This window comes from Kogia breviceps, chromosome 4 (genome assembly GCF_026419965.1).
Source record: "Kogia breviceps isolate mKogBre1 chromosome 4, mKogBre1 haplotype 1, whole genome shotgun sequence".
NCBI lineage: Eukaryota > Metazoa > Chordata > Mammalia > Artiodactyla > Physeteridae > Kogia > Kogia breviceps.
Genome location: NC_081313.1, coordinates 45,374,589 through 45,396,591, shown reverse-complemented (window position 1 = coordinate 45,396,591; position 22,003 = coordinate 45,374,589). Strand labels below are relative to the sequence as shown.

Sequence of the window (22,003 nt, the reverse complement as noted above, 5' to 3'; positions counted from 1 at the left end):
TTGAATATAAAGAAAATGTGGTATATACTTATACAATGGAATCCTATTCAACCATAACAAAGAATGAAATCTTGCCATTTGCAACAACATGGATAGATTTTGAAGGCATTATGCTAAGTGAATAAGTCAAACAGAGAAAGAAATACCATATGATCTCACTTATATGTGGAATCTAAAACAAAAAACCAAAAAACAAGCTCATAGGTACAGAGAACAGATTGGTGGTTTCCATAGGAGGGGGTTGGTGGTGAATGAAATGGGTGAAGGAGGTCAAAAAGTACTAAGTCATGGGGATGTAATGTACAGCATGGTGAGTATAGTTAATAATGTGTTGTATATTTATTTGAAAGTTGCTAAGAATCTTAAAAGTCCTTATCACAGGGGAAAAAGTGACTATAAATGGGGAAGCGTGTCAACTAGACTTATTGCAGTTATCATTTCACAATATATACAAATATTGAATCATTTTGTACACTTGAAACTAATATGTCAATTATACCTCAATGAAAATAACTAAATGCAAAAGAGAGAGAATAAGGGTGTAGTATTTAGACTTACTGGGGAAAATTTCTATTCTGATGACATTCATGAATGAAATATCATGGTTTAGATATCATGTACACAGATATGGAAGAGGTGCCTACAGGTACCAGATAGAGTATATCCTTGGAATTTGGGATTGAAACAAGAGAGTCACCCACTGAGGAATAAAGGTGCTAACAGTTCTACAAAGTACATGAGATCAGCCATATGCAGGCATAATTCACTGCAAGATAGGATTAACAGATGACTCTGGTGAGAACATGCATGACATTTCCCAAAATCCATTAAGGGACTAGGGTGTCTCCCAAATTTCTAACACAGAGGGCAAGATCTCTCTGTTAGTCATGGCCTAATGAGTTTTAAAATTTCCAATGTGAGACCATCAGGAGAGAATGGAGTTGGTCTGCATGGAGTCAAGAAAAAGGAGAGTAAAGGATTGAGAGTATTTACTGTTCAGCATGGTCAAGGGGAAAGAGAGGGTGCCTGACCAAGTTGTGTGGGTATTCAGGTTTGCCTATCTGCCCACTTCCATTGGAAAAGGGAACATTGTCCTCACTCACTGGTGTTCCTTTAATGTCACAGACCTGGCACATAGTATTAAACAGTCAATACAATAAGGAAAAAATGAGTGAATATTGTTGGGTTCCCTTTTCTTTGCTCTAGGGCCACTGAGAAACCTTATGAAATTGAATGCCTTTTCTAAGCGTATTATCAATTGACAATAGGATGCACTGATTAGCTGATAGAAATATTATCAATGATGTAACATTTACACTTCTCAATAATAAAAGACATTTAAAATTACAAATCAGTCCCTTGTGAATTTGGTTAGTGTGATTTGTTCCCCCACTTTCCCCTGCCCTGATAATTTTGCCTCAAGGGAAAAGAAATAATATTGGTAAGTGTACAAAGCAGGTAAATAGACCTGGACTTCTGCCAACTGTGCTGACCAAGAAAATATTTCACAATTCAGTGTGATCAAATGGTCCTCATTGATTTAAACTCTTTCAACTCTCAACACTTAGCAGATTAAGCTCTATACCAATGCTGCAGTTTGTATTTCTTATATCTGATTTTAATTTTATTGTTAAGTAACATTGATATCAGCATTTTTTTTTTTTTTTTTTTTTTTTTTTTGCGGTACACGGGCCTCTCACTGTTGTGGCCTCTCCCGTTGCGGAGCACAGGCTCCGGACGTGCAGGCTCAGCAGCCATGGCTCACGGGCCTAGCCGCTCCGTGGCATGTGGGATCTTCCCAGACCGGGGCATGAACCCGTGTCCCCTGCATTGGCAGGCGGACTCTCAACCACTGCACCACCAGGGAAGCCCTGTTGTTTTTTAAAAAACCAAATAAAAAACAAAGCCACCAGTTTGTACAGATTTCTGTAACATGGAATTGGGTTCATTTTTAAACATTTCACAAAATGAGAAGAGGTCATAGCTTGGAAGATCATTCTAAGAGAAGAAGCCAAAGTAGGGTTCTGAGCTAAATCCAGGTAAGAAAAGTGAGGGATGGATAATTTTGTAAGATGGGGCATGTGACATATCAATTTGAGGTTGTTTAGAGGATAAGCTTTGATTCACAAGTGGTAGCAGGACAAGGGCAATTTGGAGGTTCTTTAGTAAGAACATATTTAGCATATAGGCAGCTCTTGGAGCAGCTGGACTCATGGAAATGAGGATATCACCAGAGAGCAATGTTGGTAGAAATCTGGATCAGCAAGGAGAAATATGGGAAAGACCACCTAGGTTAGTGGGGTTGACTAAAGAAAGTGGTGAATCAAAGAAGGAGTCACCAGGGTCTTCATTTACTGGGAGATGTGAAAACATTAAATGAGTGGCAGTTCAGAAGAGTAGCAGCATGCAGAACCCCGAGGTAAATGAGGAAGTTGAGTTTACCACTCAAACGTGCTGTGTGAGTGGGGATTCATGGGCTGGATGACCATAAAATTTATCATTTAAACCAAGTCATTTTTGAGATTGAAAGGGGGTGCTATTAATACTCATACTGAAAAATAATCATAAATTGAGACTGTCCTGAGAAAACTGGGGCACACAGTCACTTTATTCATAAAGAACAGATACTTGCTAGCGAGTGAATTTTAGCTTCCAGTAAAGAGAGTAGAGATTCATGAGGTTATGCGATAATGGAGAGCAAGAGTTCATAGGAATTGGGGAGCTCAAAGGAGACAAGGATCAGGAGGAAGTAGGCGTCCCTTCCCTTCCTACCACACAAGTAGGATCACACCTAAACTAACCCAAACACATTAAAATGGACCCTGTTGATTTGCTTTATACCTCCTGGGACTACTTAGCCAAAGAGAAAGTGAGCCAGTGGAAATAATTGTTGGGTGGCCATGCTTCTGGGCAGAGAGTTGTGTGCACAGGTACTTAGAGCATTTAAACAGCATTGCTGGGTCTCCCCACTGAATCCAGAAATTGGAAATTCTTGTTCTTTCATAAACACTATGATTAAGATTTAAATAAATCTTTAAAAATCTTCTGAAGAACAAAGTCAATGCATATTTGATGCAAGTGGTTTCAGTTTTAAAAATAGGCTTCAGGGTACTGCTCTTCTCATTAGAGTTTCTGGCTCCTCAGCCTGGTTTATTATAGAATTGGTTTTGTAGGGACAAGGGAAAGAGACTAAAAAACTGAAGGAAAAAAATCCGTTATCAAAGTATGGTTGCTAGAGGCAACATTGCAGGTCTGAGCTTGACAAGAAAGCTTTAAAATAGCCCAGGCAGGAGTGTGTTCACCACCAGAATTGCTCATGCTTCTCTGGCTTGTGTACCCCACCTAACTAAGTGGCCCTTGGCAAGCTAAACTGACACTATAATGATAGGCTGAATCACACAAATTGAAATTAGCTATAAAAATGTGCACCCCACCAACCATTAAACTAGTTATGGTCTGTTGCTAAAGACAAGGTTAATAATGCAGACATGGCCACAATGGCCAGTTCTTATGATTTGCTTTACTTTTTCCTACCAATTAGGAAATGCATACAAAATTAGGAAATGTTATAAAAATGCATTTAATGGAGGCAACTCTTAACAACAATTTAAATTCATAGAAAAGAAAAGGATGGCTAATTGCATTTGAAAAATAATTTACTGTCATCTTTAAAACTATGGATTTCTGGTTTCCAGTGTCTAGGTTTAATGCTAGTTCTTTCCATTTGCTCACTAGATCTTGTCCCATTCACCCTATGGCTCTCCACCAAGTAGCTCCATTCTCCTGACTCTCCACCCTCTGCTTCTTCTTGGGTTTCTTCCTTTCTGCCTGTTAACATGCTGATTTTACTCCCAAATTGTCCCTCCATAATGACTTCAATTAGTTACTCAAGCAAGAAACCTTGGGACATCTTTTACCCCCTTCAGCCTTCAGGATCCAGATATTCACCAAATGTTGTTATTTCTACTGCCTAAACACGTAAAAGTTTCTTTCCTCATTTGTACCCCACTGCCACTGCTCAATTTAGGCCTATGGTCCTCAACTTCAACACAATCAGGTAACACATGGGCAGAACCTAAGTTAGGGGTTCTCAACCCTGGATATACATTAGAATCATCAGAGGAGCTAAAACACCAGTGTTTGTACTCCAGCTTTAGAGATTTTGATTTATGTGATATACATGTGTGTGTGCACACATGAGCTTCCTGTTCTCCCCCTATAAGTCATCATCTAATCACTGATCTCCAAACACATTTTTTTTAAACTCTAAGGATTGTACAAACAAAAAAAGGTTCAAATGAAGTGACGTCAGCATCATGGCAGTGTGAGTCATCCTCTTTTCTCTCCCCTTTTATTTACAATGAGTTGGACATTCATAACAAAACCAAACTGCCTCTGCACATTATACCAGGACACCCAGGAAATTTCTTCCCACCTGTGTATTAGAAAGTAAGTATATAGGATCTCTGAGGATCCAAGAGAGTTGATGAGTCTGCCCCACTCCCATTTGGCATTATGTTGGAACTGAACCATACTCTAGAAAAAATGGACTTAACAAACATATATAGAACATTCCATCCAACAGCAGAATCTACACTTTTCTCAAGTGCACATGAAACATTTTCCAAAACAGACCATACAAGACACACACACACACACACACACACACACACACACACAAATCTTAGCAAATTTAAGAAGATTGAAATCATACTATCTTTTCTGATCACAATGGCATGAACTAGAAATCAACAAAGAGAGGAAAGCTGGAAAACCTACAAATATGTAGAAACTAAACAGCACAATTCTGAAAACCAAAGGGTCAAAGAAGAAATGAAGATGGAAATAAAAAATTATCTTGAAACAAATGAAAATACAACATTAAAACTTATGGGATGTGGCAAAAACTGTTCTGAAAGTTTATACTGAAAAAACTAATGTATTAAGAAATTAGATCTCAAATAACTTTGAGGTTATTACAACTCGAGGAACAAGAAAATGAATAAATTAAGCCCAAAGTTAGCAGAAGGAAGGAAATAAAGATCAGAGCAGAAATAAATGACATGGAGTTTAGAAAAGCAATAAAAAGGATCAATGAAACTATGAGCTGCTTCTTTGAAAAGAAACAAAATTGAAAAACATTTAGCCAGACTAAGAAAAAAAGAGAGAAAACTCATATAAATAAAATCAGAAATAAAAATATTACAACCAATACTACAGAAATTCAAAAGATCACAAGAGACTATTGTAAACAATTATATGCCAACAAATTAGAAAACCTAGAAGAAATAGGTAAATTTATAGAAACACACAACCTAACAAGACTGAATGAGAAAAAAAATAGAAAATCTGAAAAGACCAATAATGAGTAGAGATTGAATCAGTAATCAAAACCCTCCAACACATAAAACCCCAGGGCCTGATGGCGTCACTGGTGAATTCTACTGAACATTCAAAGAAGAATTAATACCAATCCTTCTCAAACTCTCCATAAAATTGAGGAAAAGGAAAAACTTCCAAACTCATTCTATGAGGTCAGCATCACCTTGATACCAAACCAGATAAGGACACCACAAGAAAAGTACAGACCAACACCCCTGATGAATACAGATGCAAATATTTTCAACAAAATATTAGTGAACCAAATTCAAGAGAACATAAAAAGGATTACACACCATTGCCAAGTGGGATTTATCTCTGGATGCTTCAACATACACATATCAATAAATGTAATTGTCATATGAATAAAAGATAAAAATGACATGATCATCCCAACAGATGTAGAAAAGCATGTGACAAAATACAACACCCTTTCATGATAAAAACCCTTGGCAGATTGGGTATAGAAGGAATATACCACAACATATATGACAAACCCACAATTAACATTATACTTAATCGAGGAGAAATGAAAGTTTTTCCACTAAGATTAGGAATGAGACAAGAATGCCTACTCTCACCACTCCTATTGAATATAGTACTGGAAGTCCTAGCTAGAGGGATTAGGCAAGACAAAGAAATAAAATGTATTCAAATCAGGAATGATTTGCTATTTGTAGACAATATAATTCAGTATATAGAAAATTCCAAAGTCTCAACCAAAAAACTTTAGAATTAATCAACAATTTCAGTAAAGTTATAGGATACAAAATTAACATACAGAAACCAGTTGCATTTCTTTACACTAAGGTTGAAATACTGGAACAAGATACCATTCACAATAGCATTAAAAACAATAAAATACTTAGGAATAAATTTAGCCCAGGAAGTGAAAGATCTGTACAAGACTAAGAAAACTACAAGGCTTTGCTGAAAGAAACTGAAGAAGACACAAACAAGTGGAAAGACATCATGCTGTCATGGATTGGAAGAATTAATATTATTAACATCTCCATAACATCCAAATCCATCTACAGATTTAATGTAATTCCCAACAAAATACCATAGGCATTCTTCATAGAAATAGAAAAAACAATCCTAAAATTTGTATGGAACCACAAGAGACTCCAAACAGCTAAAGAAATCCTGAGGAAAAAGAACAAAGCTGGAGCTATCACACTTCAAACTATACTACAAAGCTACAGTAATAAAAATAGTATAGACACATAGACCAATGGAATAAAGTTAGATAGTACAGAATTAAACCCCTGCTCATAAGATCAACTAATATTTGACAAGGGAGCCCACAGCACCGAATAAAGAAAGATAGTCTCTTCAACAAATGGTGTTGGGAAAAATGGATGAACACATGCAGAATAATGAAACTGGACCCTTATCTCACACCACTCACAAGAGTCAACTCAAAATGAATCAAAGACCTAAACACAATACCTGATACTATAAAACTCCTAGAAGAAAACATAGGGAAGAAGTTCCTCGGCACTGGTCTTGGCAATGACTTTTTGGATATGATACCCAAAGCACAAACAACAAAAGCAAAAATCAACGAATGAGACTACGTCAAACTTAAAAACTTTTGCACAGCAGAAAAGAAAAAAAAAGTAAGAAAATGAAAAGACAACATACAGAATAGGAGAAGAAATCCACAAACTATTTATCAGGAGAAGGGTTTAATATCCAAAATATATAAAGAGCTTGTACAACTCAAATTCAATAAATAAACAAAAATATGATTAAAAATTGGGCAGAGGATCTGAATAGACATTTTTTCCAAAGACATACAGATGGCCAACAGGTATGTGAAAGGATGTTTAACATCACTAATCATCAGTGAAATGTAAATCACAACCACAAAGAGATATCACCTCACAGCTGTTAGAATGGCTATTACCAAAAATACAAAAATTAACAAGTGTTGGTAAGGGTATGAAGAAACGGGAACCCTTGTGCACTGTTGATGGGAATGTAAATTGGTATAGCCATATATGGATATTCCTCAAATAATTAAAAATAGAAATATCATAGATATTTAGATAGATCCAGAAATTCCACTTTTAGGCATTTATACAATCAAAACAAAACCAAACTCAAAAAGATATAGGCACTCTTACATTCACTACATTCTTATTTACAGTAGCCAAGATATGGAAACAACCTAAGTGTCCATCATTGGATGAATGGATAAACATACATATGCACACACATGTACACAATAGAATATTATTCAGCCATAAAAAAGAAAGAAATTTTGCCATTTATGACAACATGGATGAACCTTGAGGGAAATAAGTCAGACAGAGAAAGACAGATACTATATGATCTCACTTATATGCAGAATCTCAGAAAAGAAAGCAAACCACCCCCCCCCCCTTCAAAAAAACCTCCAAAATAAAACCCACCTCAGATACAGAGAACAGATTGGTGGTGATCAGAGGTGGGGGCCGGGGGTTGGGCAGGCAAAATGGATGAAAGGTTCAAAAGGTACTAATGTCCAGTTATAAAATAAATCACAGAGATGTAATGTACAGCACAGGACCATAGTTAAAAATACTGTATTGCATATGTGAAAGTTGTTAAGAGAATAAATCTTAAGTTCTCATCACAAGAAAAAAGTTTTTGTAATTATGTATAGTGATGGATATAGACTTACTGTGGTGATCATTTTGCATTACATACAAATATTGAATCATTATGTTACATGCCTGAACTAATGTCAATTATACCTCAATAAAATAAAATAAAATACTGTTGATTGAGTCCCACCAGAGAGATCCCAATTTAACTGGCCTGATGTACAGCTTGTATACTGGTATTTTTGAGAACTCCTTCTCTAGATCCAATCTTCCTTTTATTTACTTTTCTCCTCTCCTTGCCTTGGTCCTGCCTGAATTGAATTTTCTGAGAAAGAAGTGAGATACCCTCAGTGTTCTGAGGCCTACCTGTGACTTGAGTTAATTTATCTGTTATTCCTAGTCTCAGAGCAGTCTTATGTGGCTCTCATCAGCTCAACAAAGAAAGAAAGACAGCACACTTTACAATACCTTAATTTTTCATTATTTAGAAGGGAACTACCTTAAGTAGTCCTCCTTACAGATTCCCTAAAATAATGCTCTAAAGGTACTAAGAAGTTGCTGTGTAACCGGCTTAGTTGTAACTGTCTCAGTGTAATTTTTAAGGCCCAGAGAGTGAGGCATCAATAATTTTCAGAGGTTTCTTATAAAGCACAGAATGAGTTGTCAAGGAGTTTTCCAATTTACTGGTTGGAGGAAATTCCATAAAGCTGGGCAGTGTTTGAAAATAAATATTATGTACCTGGGCAATATTGCATTTGAGAAAATTATCCTTAACAGTGATCTAGTCATTTTCTGGCATCTTTCACTGGATCACTGTGGATCACTGGAAGACTCTGGGGTCCACGAACAGAGTTTAAATAGGCTTATCAGTTACATAGACCCTAATTCTCTCCTGGATTATAAAATAGAAAACTAAATGCAGTTAAGACCTAATCTGTATCTCAAGGTCGTTCCAAGTATACAGTGACTCAAGCAGAGCTTAGCGGTCAGGAAGGTGTGACACTGGTAATTATAATTCCCTTCAATGGAAAATGTATAAAGAGAATCTGGCTGCTTAGGATCAGACTGCATGGATCCAAAGTTCAGTGCAGTTACTGCTTTGTTCATTCTCACCTGAGTTGGCAATGAAAGACAAGGGTGTTTACACTAAAAGACTCAAATTAGAAACCAACTGAAGAATCCTAGAATCAGAGTTCCTAAATTAGGCATCCCTGAAGTCATCCAGTCTCAGCAGAAATCAGCAGCATGGGCACTAAAATCTCAGGAGGTAGACTTTCCTGGCTTGGTATCAATGATGTTCCATTCACCCTAGTTAACATGTCCTCAAGAGTGATATCAAGGCATATGAAGCTGCATGGTCAATGTGCTCAAACTCTTATTCTTGGTGGGAAAGAAATGTCCCACAGAGTCCAAACTCTATTAGCCATGGTGTATCTGCCTTATTTGATTTATCTAGACTTTTTGGGAAGCAACTATATTGAATATATCCTGTCTGCACCACTTCCCTCCTCCAGAAACAATCAGTTCTTTTAGTCTATTCTTTGTCATGTGAAGGAGTATCCTTTCTGATTTGTCTTTAATTTACCTTTTTCTACTTGAAGAGATTATTGCCTTGAAGGAACTGCTTAATTAAGCCAGCCTTTATTGAATCAATGTTTCAGAGTTTATAGACTTAGAACGTGACTTTTTTGTCACTCTTCATATTCTTAAAACCGAAGGAACTATATATTTGTAGATCTGTATGTTCTGCCTTCATCTTTCAAGTTATACTTGTTTCGAGGTTTTCCAGCCCTAAACAGGGCTGGAAACAATTTATGCATTCACAGTATTTTATTGTATTTTTGACATGCAGACTACACATTAAGCTTCAAGAGGAAGAAGATACATATTTCATGACTCCTTAATATCATTATAGGTGTTTAATAAACATTTGGAGATGAATAAACAAAACAAGTCATTAAATGTAAAAAGAAGAGGAAATAAATTTTACAGGTTGGAAAGATGGCGAAGTATAATATTTTATAGTTGTCAGAAATCCTCATGGGTTCCCTGTGCTAGACAAGGAGGAAGGATGGAGAGGACAGGGTTGGAATTTAGTAATACAGGCACATGATATCATGACATTTATTTGAATGGAGAGTAATAGGATATATGTATCTGTTATTTGCTTTAGGAAGCAATATGAATGCAAATTAAAAACAAAATTAGAGCCTTACAAATTAGTTATTAAAAACATCACTTCTCTCCAGAAGCAAATTTAGTTTATCTGCAATTTTTGTTTCTCTGACTATATTTTTAGGAAACCTCAGAGTTTCTGCACTTTCTGCCCATTCAGTGCTTGTAAAAATGGTTCAAATATTCTTTCTTCTATAATTTCAGAGAAATACAAATCCATTCTCCCCCATTCATTTCTTTGTTCTTATTCCCAGTTATACTACTTTTATTTTAGGAAAACTTATATCTTTAATTATTTCTATTTTTTCTTATTTAATATTTTTACATTTAAAACAAATTATGAGACTGTACATATATATAGATTATTGCCATATTAAAACTTTGGCATTTGGATAAAAATAAAAATCAAAAACATTCCTATATACTGTTATAGGTACATGTGCCTATAGTAAATGTCAAAAACACACATGGGAAGAAAGATACTAGCTATAGGATAATGTTCAGCTCAGGGGCAGTTCCCTACCTTCTCCAAACACTTGCAGCTATTTAAGCCAGTGTTCTAAAATTTTCACGTTGTAGGAAAGTCAGAATGTTGTTTGTTAAACATGTAGATTCCTGGCCTTCAGAAACTTTGATGCAGCATGCCTGAGTTAGGGTTGACAAATATGCACTTGAAAAAGAATCCCAGAGGATTCGGCTGCACATGATTTAGAGGACCACCCAAAATCGGAAGTATTGAATACATGCAGCTGGCAGGTGGGTAGAGGGTCAGGTGAAAGGGTCAGGGCTAAGACATGACTTGGCTGTCATTAGTTTATAGGCAGAGTTCATGCCTCAGAAGTGGTTGGGAATATCTAAGGGAGAGTGCAGAGAGAGAAGAGTGATGGGCCAAGGATGGAAAGGCAAAGTGCAAGAGGGAGAAAGAGGAGGAGTCTCCCAAGGAAACAGCCAAGGTATGGCTGGAGAGAGAGCACCATGGTATAGAAGATGGCAGAATTCGAGAAGGAGGGCATGCCCAGCAGGTCAAATGAAACAAAACAACCAGGAAAGGGAAGACCAGAAAAATGCTGATTGTCTGCAGAATCTATCACAGGCGCTACAATGGTTGCTCCTGCAAGGTATCATTATCATTGTATTCCCAAGCACCTGATGTATTGTACATGTTTGGATTGGCAAGGGCAGCTGACATACAAGTATTTTAAAGACCTCAGCTACAGCTCAGTTCCATCAAGTACCTTCATTAGGATAAGCAAATGTATGGATGTAACCATCCACAATGGAGAATTAATTGTAACTAGATCAATACAGCAGTGTTTTTGAACCATCTGCTAAGATGTGGTAATGACATTCAAAAAACAGTGCCCAACATTTGTGTGTGTGTGTGATGCTGTTCTGGACAATGGAATTTTACCAGTAATTAAAAAAAAAAAAAAAAGCTAAGACCTATAAAATCTTTAAACTGATTGTGAGGTTTTTTCCCCATATAAATGATCTCTCATGATCATTTATAGAAGGGTGTGTAGTCATGAAAAGAACCACATTAAAGAAGGTAAACGACTCTCTAAGAATGCCCAAGTGTTGGTTGCTATGACAACTGCTGGGGTTTATTGAATACAGAGCAAAAAATCAATCAGAAATCATTGGAAGAATGTGTATGGGTACATAAACCATTTCTGCCTCACAATTTCAGGAATTTTCCTTCATCTATGTACTGCATGAAAATGGTTTGTGTTTGTGTCAGTCAGTGGAGTTCCAAGGAAAGGTGGCCTCTTGATGCATTCACACCATTTAAAATGTCCCCTTCCACAACATGACCTTCTCAGCACCCAGGTAATTTATTACAGTGGTAAAAAATGTAACCAGCTACCTGGCTCAATGTCACTAAAATATTGGCTCCCATCTATTGTTCTTTGAACCAAACAATTTTCAGGTTTATATACAGAAGTCACTTATGTCTGTGTAGCAGTTTCTTCCCCCCACATAGCATATGCCTGACTAGTCAAGAAAATACAGGGAGGGAAGAGATTGTCTCAGGCAGCCACCCTGCCAACCCTCTCCCAGATTTCTTTTCTCTCTTCTCTTGGGGAATCTACTATTCTCCATTCCTAACTTCCTGAGGTGCTCAGAGGACTAAGGAAAGATAGCCAAGTTTTTCAGACTTTTGGGGGAAAAAGATTGTTAAATTGATGGAATGGGGAGAGGCCCTATGAACGAGATGATAAAAGCTCCAGGGCAGCCACAGAAAGAACAGACATCAGCTGTATGATTTTCTCATGGGCAAATGTAAGAAAGTTTGGTGGGAGGGTTCTTGCAGTCATTGGGTGATAGCCTTTGGTCCAATGAGCTCACTAATCTCATAAGGAAATGGTCGAGCTCTCAGACTGGACTGTGCATAGTTCATTTATGAGATGACCAAGTGACAGGGTGCCCCACTGAGAGGAGGTCTGCTTCTCCAATCTGTGCTCCACACTCCCTGCAGATTAATCACAAAGTACCCCCGTCAGAACAGTGTTTTTCAAATTATAGTGGGTTGAAGCACATTAGTGGATCCTAGGATTTATTTAGTGAGTTGAAACCATTATTAAAAGAAAAAAGATGAAAAATAATAGAAAGAATAGCATCAGAACAAATCTCATCTAATAAGAGTAAATGTGTTTTGTAAAACTCTGGTTTCATTCTCTTTCTCTCTACGTATGTATGCACTGGGCTGCTAGATTGAATGCATTTCTTACTGTAGGTCCTGGACAAAAAGGTTAAAACCCAGACTCTTGGAAGGAAGGGGGGGAGGAAAAAGGGACAGGAGGGAGGCAGGCAGGAGGGAGGGGGGGAGGGAAGGAGGGAAGGAGGGAAGGATGGAAGGGAGGGAGGGAAGGAGGGAAGGAGGGAAGGGAGGGAGGGAAGGAGGGAAGGAAGGGAGGGAGGGAGGGAGGGAGGGAGGGAGGGAGGGAGGGAGGGAGGGAGGGAGGGAGGGAGGGAGGGAGGGAAGGTAGGGAGGGAGAGAGGAAAAGAAAGAAATTCCAGCTCCTTTGCTTAGGGCTGGAATTGTTCCCCAAATCCACTCTACTTCCATAACATTATGCTGGGTTCCAACTTTTCCATTCACTGTCCTCCCAATGTTCCTCTCAATGTCCTTACTCCACTGTGCCCTTTATTCATGATGCTTCTTCTCCTCTTCATGGTTTTCATATTCTACTCTCCTTTTGGGAACATTCAAAACTTGTCTTGCCATTTAACCCATATGATTGTTAGCTCCTCTAGTCACTCACCTCTTCCCTAGCTGTTCTGCTCATTTCCATACATTTTCTGTTTCCTCTGCATTGCTCCTTATCTGCCTCCCATCTCACTTCACTCTCACACCTCCTTCTAACACCTGTGTCTGCCTCTTTCTCTCTGTTGCTTTCCTCTTGGCATCCGTTTCCTAGCTTATCATATCCTCATGATGCTATTTTTGTTGTTGTCTTGTTATTTCTGCTTCCTTGTGTGTATCTCTGGTCTCCCCACTCGATTGAAAGCAACTTAAGCCGAGGGACTGTGGATCACACATTTTTGGTAGCCCCTGTGATGTCTGACACAGTGCAGGATACATAACTGGTGCTCAGTAAAAAAAAAAAAAAAAAAAAAAAAAAAAAAAAAAAAAAAAAAAAAGCCTTGTATTAATAAATCAATCATCGCCATTGCAGCCTCTCTCCCCATGCACCAGTCCCTGCCATGGGTGTCCCCCAGCCGCCGCCTCCTCTGTGCCCCCTTCCCACCAGGGCAGGCTCATGTGCTCTGGGGCAGCCTCAGGAGCAGATGCCTGGGGGTGGCCCATACGCATACGTGGGGCTGAAACCACAGCTGAGCCCCAGGGACCATGCACCTAAGGAAGAAGAGATGAAATCTCCGCTTACTGCTGCACAAACTGTGGATTTACACCCCTGCAACTGGCTTTGTAAACTCAGCACCTGCAGAACATCTGAACAGACAACGAGTGCTCCTGCAGCTGAGACCGGTCTAGCTTTAGCAGCTGTGGACTTTGTGGACATGTACACATGGGTGTTGGGCCAGGCCAGAGTCCGAGCTGACCCCACAGCTCCCACAGTGGATGCAGATCCATGATTACTGCAATCCTGGAACCTGATTTCAGTGGATCTACACTAGTGGCTTGGTGAAAACAGCACCTGAGAGACACCAAGCCAACTGCCGGCACACTCACACAGTTAAGGTGGGGCAGAGAGCAGTGCCAACAACAGTGTAATCTGAGAGCTCGCACAACAGGTGAAAGGTGACACAACAGAGCACACCCACAGGTGAACAGCTCCAGAGGAGAGATACACAGTGGCTTCTCTCCCAGTGGGAGTGCTCCATCCCACCTAATTCATACCACAGATCAGAATCACAGCCAAGAAACAGATCTGGGGGCCTCTACTCCAAGAACTAGGGAGCAGACCCCACCCCTGACAGGGCAGCGACAACCACAGAACAAAGGGGAGGTTCAATATCCAATGCAGGCTTTTGTCACTACAACATCAGTCACACCTCCTATCAAGGGGATAATGGACAGTATACACTGAGGAAAGAGGTGGCAGACACCTATACTAAAAACAGCCCTAGCACCAAACAAATTTAAACCCATGCAGGCCACACAGAAACGTTCCCACATAAAAATAGCCCTCCAAGACACAGTCTGAGGATCTGGCATTGGGAAGAAGAACCCCCAGAGCATTTAGCCTTGAAGACCAGCAGAGCTTGAGTAAAGGAACTCCACAGGGCTGGGGAAAAGAGACTCTACTCTTGGAGGGTGCACACAAGGTCTCACGTGCACTGGGACCAGCAAAAAGCAGTACATCCATAGGAACCTGGGTTAGACCTACCTAGGGGTCTTGGAGGCTCTCCTGGGGAAGTAAGGGTCAGCTGTAGATTGCTGTGGGGGTGAGAGGACTGGTAGTGCAGGCCCCAGGGAATCTTGATGGGCATGAACTCTCCAGGAGGTCCCGATTTTGGCACCATACCAGCCGGACCCAACAACCTACAGGCTCCAGTGCTGGAAAGCCTCAGGCCAAACAACAAAGAAGATAGGAACACAGTGCCACCCATCAGAAAACAGGCTGCCTAAAGTTGCACTGAGCTCACAGCCACCTCAAATTACACCCCCTGACACAGCCCTGTCCACCAGAGGGACAAGACCCAGCTCTACCCACCAGAGGGCAGGCACCAGTCTCTCCCACTGGGACCCCTACAAAAGCTCCAGGGCCAACCTCACCCACCAGGGGTCAGACACTAGAAGCAAGAGGAACTATGATCCTGCAGCCTGTGGAAAGGAGACCACAAACACAGCAAGTTAGACAAAATGAGACAACAGAAATATGTTGCAGACAAAGCAACAAGATAAAAACCCATGAGAACAACTAAAGGAAGAGGAGATAGGCAATCTACCTGAAAAATAATTCAGAGTAATAATAGTAAATATGATTCAAAATCTCAGAAAAAAATGGAGGAACAGACCAAAAAGATACAAGAAATGTTTAAAAAAGAGAAGATTTGAAGAACAGAGATGAACAACACAATAACTGAAATAAAACAATACACTAGAAGGAATCAATAGCAGAATAACAAGCGGAAGAACAAAGTGAGCTGGAAGACAGAGTGTTTGAAATCACTGCCATAGAACAGAATAAAGAAAAAATGAAAAAAAAAAATGAGGACAGTCACAGAGACCTCTGTGACAACAACAAATGCACAAACATTTGCATTATAGGGGTCCCAGAAGATGAAGAGAAAGGAAAAGGGCCTGAGAAAAAATTTGAAGAGATTATAACTGAAAAGTTCCCTAACATGGGAAAGGGAGACACTCGTCCAAGTCCAGGAAGTGCAGAGAGTCCCATATAGGATAAACCCAAAGAGGAACACATGGAGACACATAGTAATCAAACTGACAAAAATTAAAGACAAAGAAAAAAATATTAAAAGCAACAAGGGAAAAGCAACAAATAACACACAAGGAATCCTCATAAGGTTAACAGCTGATTTTTCCACAGAAACTCTGCAGGCCAGAACAGAGAGGTATGATATATTTAAAGTGTTGAAAGGGAAAAACCTACAACCAAGATTACTCTAACCAGTAAGGCTCTCATTCAGATTTGACAGAGAAATCAAAAGCTTTACAGATAAGCAAAAGCTAAGAGAATTCAGCATCACCAAACCAGCCTTACAACAAATGCTAAAGGAACTTCTCTAGGTGTGTGTATGTGGGGAAGGCCACAACTAGAAATAAGAAAATCACAAGTGGGAAAGCTCACTGGTAAAGGCAAACATAAAGTAATAGTAAAAGATCATCCACACACAAATATGATGTCAAAACCAGCAACCATGAATATACAATGGCGAAAAGACTGTCTCTTCAATAGGTGGTGCTGGGAAAACTGGACAGCTACATGTAAAAGAATAAAATTAGAACACTCCCTAACACCATACACAAAAATAAACTGAAAATGGATCAAAGACCTAAATGTAAGGCTGGATACTATAAAACTCTTAAAGGAAAACATAGACAGAACTCTTTGACATAAATCACAGAAATATCTTTTTGAATTCACCTCCTAATGAAAATAAAAACAAAAATAAACAAATTGGACCTAATGAAACTTAAAAGCTTTTGCACAGCAAAGGACACCATAACACAATGAAAAGACAACCAACAGAATGAGAGAAAATATTTGCAAATGAAGCGACAAGGAATTAATTTCCAAAATATGCAAACAGCTCATGCAGCTCAATATCAAAAAAGCAAACCACCCAACCAAAAAATGGACAGATCTAAATAGACATTTTTCCAAAGAAGACAGACAGATAGCCAATAAGCACATGAAAAGATGATCAACATCACTAATTATTAGAGAAATGCAAATCAAAATTACAATGAGTAGTTGTACAAAACTACAATCACCTCACAACAGTCAGAATGGCCATCATCAAAAAAATCTATAAACAATAAGTGCTGGAGAGGGTGCAGAGAAAAGGGAACCCTTCTACACTCTTGGTGGGAATATAAACTGGTACAACCACTATGGAGAACAGTATGGAAGTTCCTTAAAAAACTAAATATAGAACTACTACATGATCCAACAATCCCATTCCTGGTCATATACCTGTAGAAAAACATAATTTGAAAAGGTATCCCAATGTTCATTTCAGCACTATTTACAGTAGCTAAGACATGGAAGCAACCTAAATGTCCATCGACAGAGGAGTGGATAAAGAAGATGTGGTACAGATACACAATGGAATATTACTCAGCCATAAAAAAGAACAAAATAATGCCATTTGCAGCAACATGGTTGGATGTAGAGATTGTCATACTGAGTGAAGTCAGAGAAAGACAAATATCATATGATATCACTTATATGTGGAATCTTTAAAAATGGTACAAATGAACTTATTTACAAAACAGAAATAGCATCACAGATGTAGAAAACAAACTTATGGTTACTAGGGGGGAAAGGGGGGAGGGATAAATTGGGGGATTGGGATTGACATATACACACTACTATATATAAAATAGATAACTAATAAGGACCTACTGTATAGCACAGAGAACTCTACTCAATACTCTATAATGAGTTATATAGGAAAATAATCTAAAAAAAGTGGATATATGTACATGTATAACTTATTCACTTTGCTGTACACTTGAAACATAACATTGTAAGTCAACTATACTCCAATAAAAATTATTTTTAAAAAATCAATCAATCATGATTCCCTCCTTTGCACCAAAACTCTATCCTACTCACTCAAGCATTTTCCCCCCTATATACAATGTTTTGCATTTGAAATGGCTTTGCCATTTCTAAAACTCTTTCATATCGATCTCTTATCTCAGTTGATCTTATCTACAAGGACTTGGTAAAGTAGGCTTGGGTCATAATACTCATTCTTAAGAGATGAGGAGATTGAGTCTCAAAGAGGTTTGTAACTGTAACACACATTGCCAATGGTGTCCCTAGAACCAGAATCTATAACATGACCTATTCTGTGCTTATTATCCACCCTCCTCCAATGGAAACTTGAAAACAACAATCATATAGCATAATAAAGCACTCACTCAGTATAAAATATTGTATATAGAGAAAAAGCCCCAAAGAAGTAGCAAGCAAGGCACATCCTGTCTTTCTTATGCAATGGAATTTGAACATCTTGTACTAAATCCAAATGCTGGCTGTCTATTTTGCTTCTGTAATTGTGCTTGGATTCTAAGGATGCCACAGAAAGTGGGAGGAAATCCACTTACTACTTACAGGTGATGTGTTGGTTTCTACTGTCTGGTTGACAACCTTTTCATTAAATCCATCCAAGCAAGTAGATGGGACTCTGCACTGTGTTACAAGTAATTACCATGCTCTCTTTCTCATTAATTTAATCATTTGTTTCTTACCAAGCTGTTCTCCTAAATGTTGGCCCCTCTCAGTTGAGATGACTCGCTCATCTTCCATGTCACATTTGTTCCCAACCAGGATAACCTGGGCATTATCCCATGAGTATGTTTTGATTTGAGTTGACCTACAAGGAAAAAAAAAAAAAAAAAAGGTAAAAAAATGATCAGAGTAAAGTGCAACAGCATAAAATGAAGGAGAAGAAATATATCCCACAGATGACGATAATAGCAAAAAATGAAGCCCAAATGCCTGACATTTAGAATTAATTAGTTCAGTGCAATTCTACCCTTCAGATACTCATCAGGGATTGCATGAGTCAAAAATCAGGGGAACGGTGGTGTTGTACTTAGAATTCTTCTGTGTTTGATGAGATTAATATTACTACTGCTTCTTCCTTCCCCCGTTCTACTCCACCTTATACAGTACTTTTATAGCTGGAGTGAGTGGCCAACCATCCCAGTTTGCCCAAGATGTTCCCAGTTTTAGCAGTAAAAGTCCTATGCCCCAAGAAACCCCTCAGTTCCAAGAAACCTGAGATGGTTGGTCACTATTTATAGCCCATTACAGAAAAAAGTGTTTACCTTGTTACAGTCACAACTTAAACAGCTAAGACAATTGGGTTAGGAAATCTGGGGGTAATGATAATATTTTAAAAAGCATTATAAGAAATAATATACTCATGCCTTACATTTTTAAGAGAAAAATGCCAGGTTGATTAATATCAAAATTATAATACAACGAGCTGGTGTTTTAGGTTACTATAAACAGGATATCCAGGATTCAGAATAAGCTTCTGGTATGGAGCATAATGCACATAACCAAATTTTGATTTTGAAACTTAGTTGATAATTATAATAGTTAATATTTGCAGTTACTGTTTTAAACTCTTTATATATGTTACCTTAACTTAATCCTTCGAGTAACTCAAGGGAGATAATATTATGATCCTCATTTTATAGTTGAGGAAAATGAGGCACAGAAAAGTTAAAAAATTCACCTAAGACAACTCAGCTAGTGAAGTGGTAGATCTGGAAATCAAACGCAGGTTAAAGCTTTCAAGCCTGTGACCTTAAACACATATCTGTACTACTCATTACAATTTTGAGAAGTGAAGTTCTAGTGTATTTGTTATCATTTCAGAGAGGAAGCTGAAAGGAAGCCATGTTCTTTAATCCTCCCTTTTTATTGGTCACGTTCTTATTTGATAACAACAATTCAAGATAGGTGGGAAAGACATATCACCAGTGGGGGTGGGGGTGGGGGTGGGGGTGGGGGTGGGGGAGAGGGAGAGGGAGAGGGAGAGGGAGAGGGAGAGGGAGAGGGAGAGGGAGAGGGAGAGGGAGAGGGAGAGGGAGAGGGAGAGGGAGAGGGAGAGGGAGAGGGAGAGGGAGAGGGAGAGGGAGAAGAAGGAGAAGGAGAGGGAGAGGGAGAGGGAGAGGGAGAGGGAGAGGGAGAGGGAGAGGGAGAGGGAGAGGGAGAGGGAGAGGGAGAGGGAGAGGGAGAGGGAGAGGGAGAGGAGCTAAACAAATGATGAAAGTTTAATAAAGGGATTTGTAAAGTGTCAAAAAGAGAAGCTTGGCATGTTCTTACTAGCAATTGTCAAATACTTCAGGATTTTTACATAGAAAATAGTGATGAGCTGTTCTCAGCTTGAAGAGAGAATGAAAGCAAATAGCTTTAAACTGCAGCAGGAGAGCTTTTAATGAGATGTCATCACTATTTCTCCCTTCCAAGAAGAAAGAAGAGAGCTAAAAGGCAGATAGGGTCTTATTTCAGAGTACTTCCCTGAACCAAGTACAAGTTTTCAAATGAGAAATACATGGTGAAAGATACCTTTAGTTCCATGTGAGCGTCTCAAGGTGCAGCATATTTTATCAGAAAAATCTGGGGATGTGACCTTTCTAATTCTGACACCTAAGAGAATAATCCATTCCTCTAGCAATAGTCACATTCAGCATGTATCTATAAACTGGGAAAATAAAGGCAGACATTCAAAATCTATACTTTTCACTTACCTCACCTTATGAGTGGGGTATATGAAAAATGATGAATTCAGAGTGAATTAAGGTGTAAAACACATTTTATACCTGGACACACCTTAAATCTCAAGTGCTAAGATAGTTGTATAAATTCCACAAGTTCTTTCAAAGGAACTCAAATCTAATCAGATTTCCTTAGGTAATTAAAACAATTATCCCTTTGCTCCTCTAGGTCTTATTAGCCAAGGCTTGGCCTATGCCTGGAAAGGCCCTAGGTTGAGAGCCCCTATGTTAATGGAGAAACTTCTTATCCTGGCACACAGCTAGAATGCAAATTTGCAGAATGCAGTTGTGGAGACGGGAGTCACAGGAGAGTGTCATACTTGTGTAAGGAAGAGGCTGGGGCTGGTATGTAGTGGCATGGCTTACTGAATTTACCAAGGACAAATGCTTGCCTGAAAAAATTTAGCACTCTTCTGACCTAAACTCTTCCTGCTGCACCCCTGACTGTAGAAACTTAAAACGGGCCGGGGTGCACCTCTGTGAAGGTAAAGAAGAAACAACTCAGCTAGCTGATTTGTACTCTTTAACCAAGTTAGTGGAATGCTTTCTTCTGCCATTAAACATGTCTGAGTCTCTCAGTTCTAGCATAATAACTCATGGGGTCTTCAGAGGCCACAGAGGTAGATTATACATCTATGCATACACAACATTCCCTGTTTATACTGTGTGTGTGTGTATAATTTGGGGATGCCATGATTACATCAGAACCATCCCCCTTTCCAAGTGTACCTATATCAGAAATATTTTACTGTAACATCTGCAATGTCCTAAATTGCTAATAATTAAAAATGAACACTTTCTATAATTACGGAATTATAAAGAACCGTTATCTTAAAAGCTTCAAGAGCCATTGGAGACAATTTCTCTTTTTAATCAAATATCAACTATGGTCCGAGACATTTGTGTGGAAGTGAACAAAACATTAATTTGCCAGAGTTGGTTAATCAAATAAGATTTGTTTTTGGACTCTGGACTTTCTGATGAAGTCCACCATCAACAGAGTAGCGTTAGGCAAAGCCCAATCACCAGCTACAGGGGAACAGAACCATGCTGACTGATTTATGAATTACTACATATCATAGAATCTAAGATGCCATGGATTATAAGATTAAAAATTACTTTACAAATGGCCAAGAACAAAAAGCAGCAGCCAATGAAACTATGATACAATGGTTAACAAGACACACTTGTCAGTTACATCAGCTTCTTGTTACTTTGAAGGTTTTTTCATGTATTCTGAGGGATTTAGTAATTCTTTCTGTCTTCAGTTGTTTTGTTCATGAAAGATGATCATCCCATGACTACCTCGATAAGTCAACATACCCTTCTGCTTGCGGGTATCTTCCCATAAGACCTGTAGAGCAACAGCATGTTGCTTTGCAGGGAAATATGAAATGAT

At 38.7% G+C, this 22,003-nt stretch overlaps 1 protein-coding gene across 2 annotated transcripts in view; it reads right to left on the bottom strand.

Moving 5' to 3' along the window:
* The window catches only part of RAB3C (RAB3C, member RAS oncogene family), a 302,467-nt gene that overhangs the window by 46,693 nt on the left and 233,771 nt on the right, over positions 1–22,003 (bottom strand). For both annotated transcript variants that reach the window (XM_067030998.1, XM_059060471.2), the window contains exon 4: positions 18,562–18,686. In XM_067030998.1, coding sequence (XP_066887099.1) covers positions 18,562–18,686 — 125 coding nt within the window. The remainder of the gene's footprint in view (positions 1–18,561; positions 18,687–22,003) is intronic.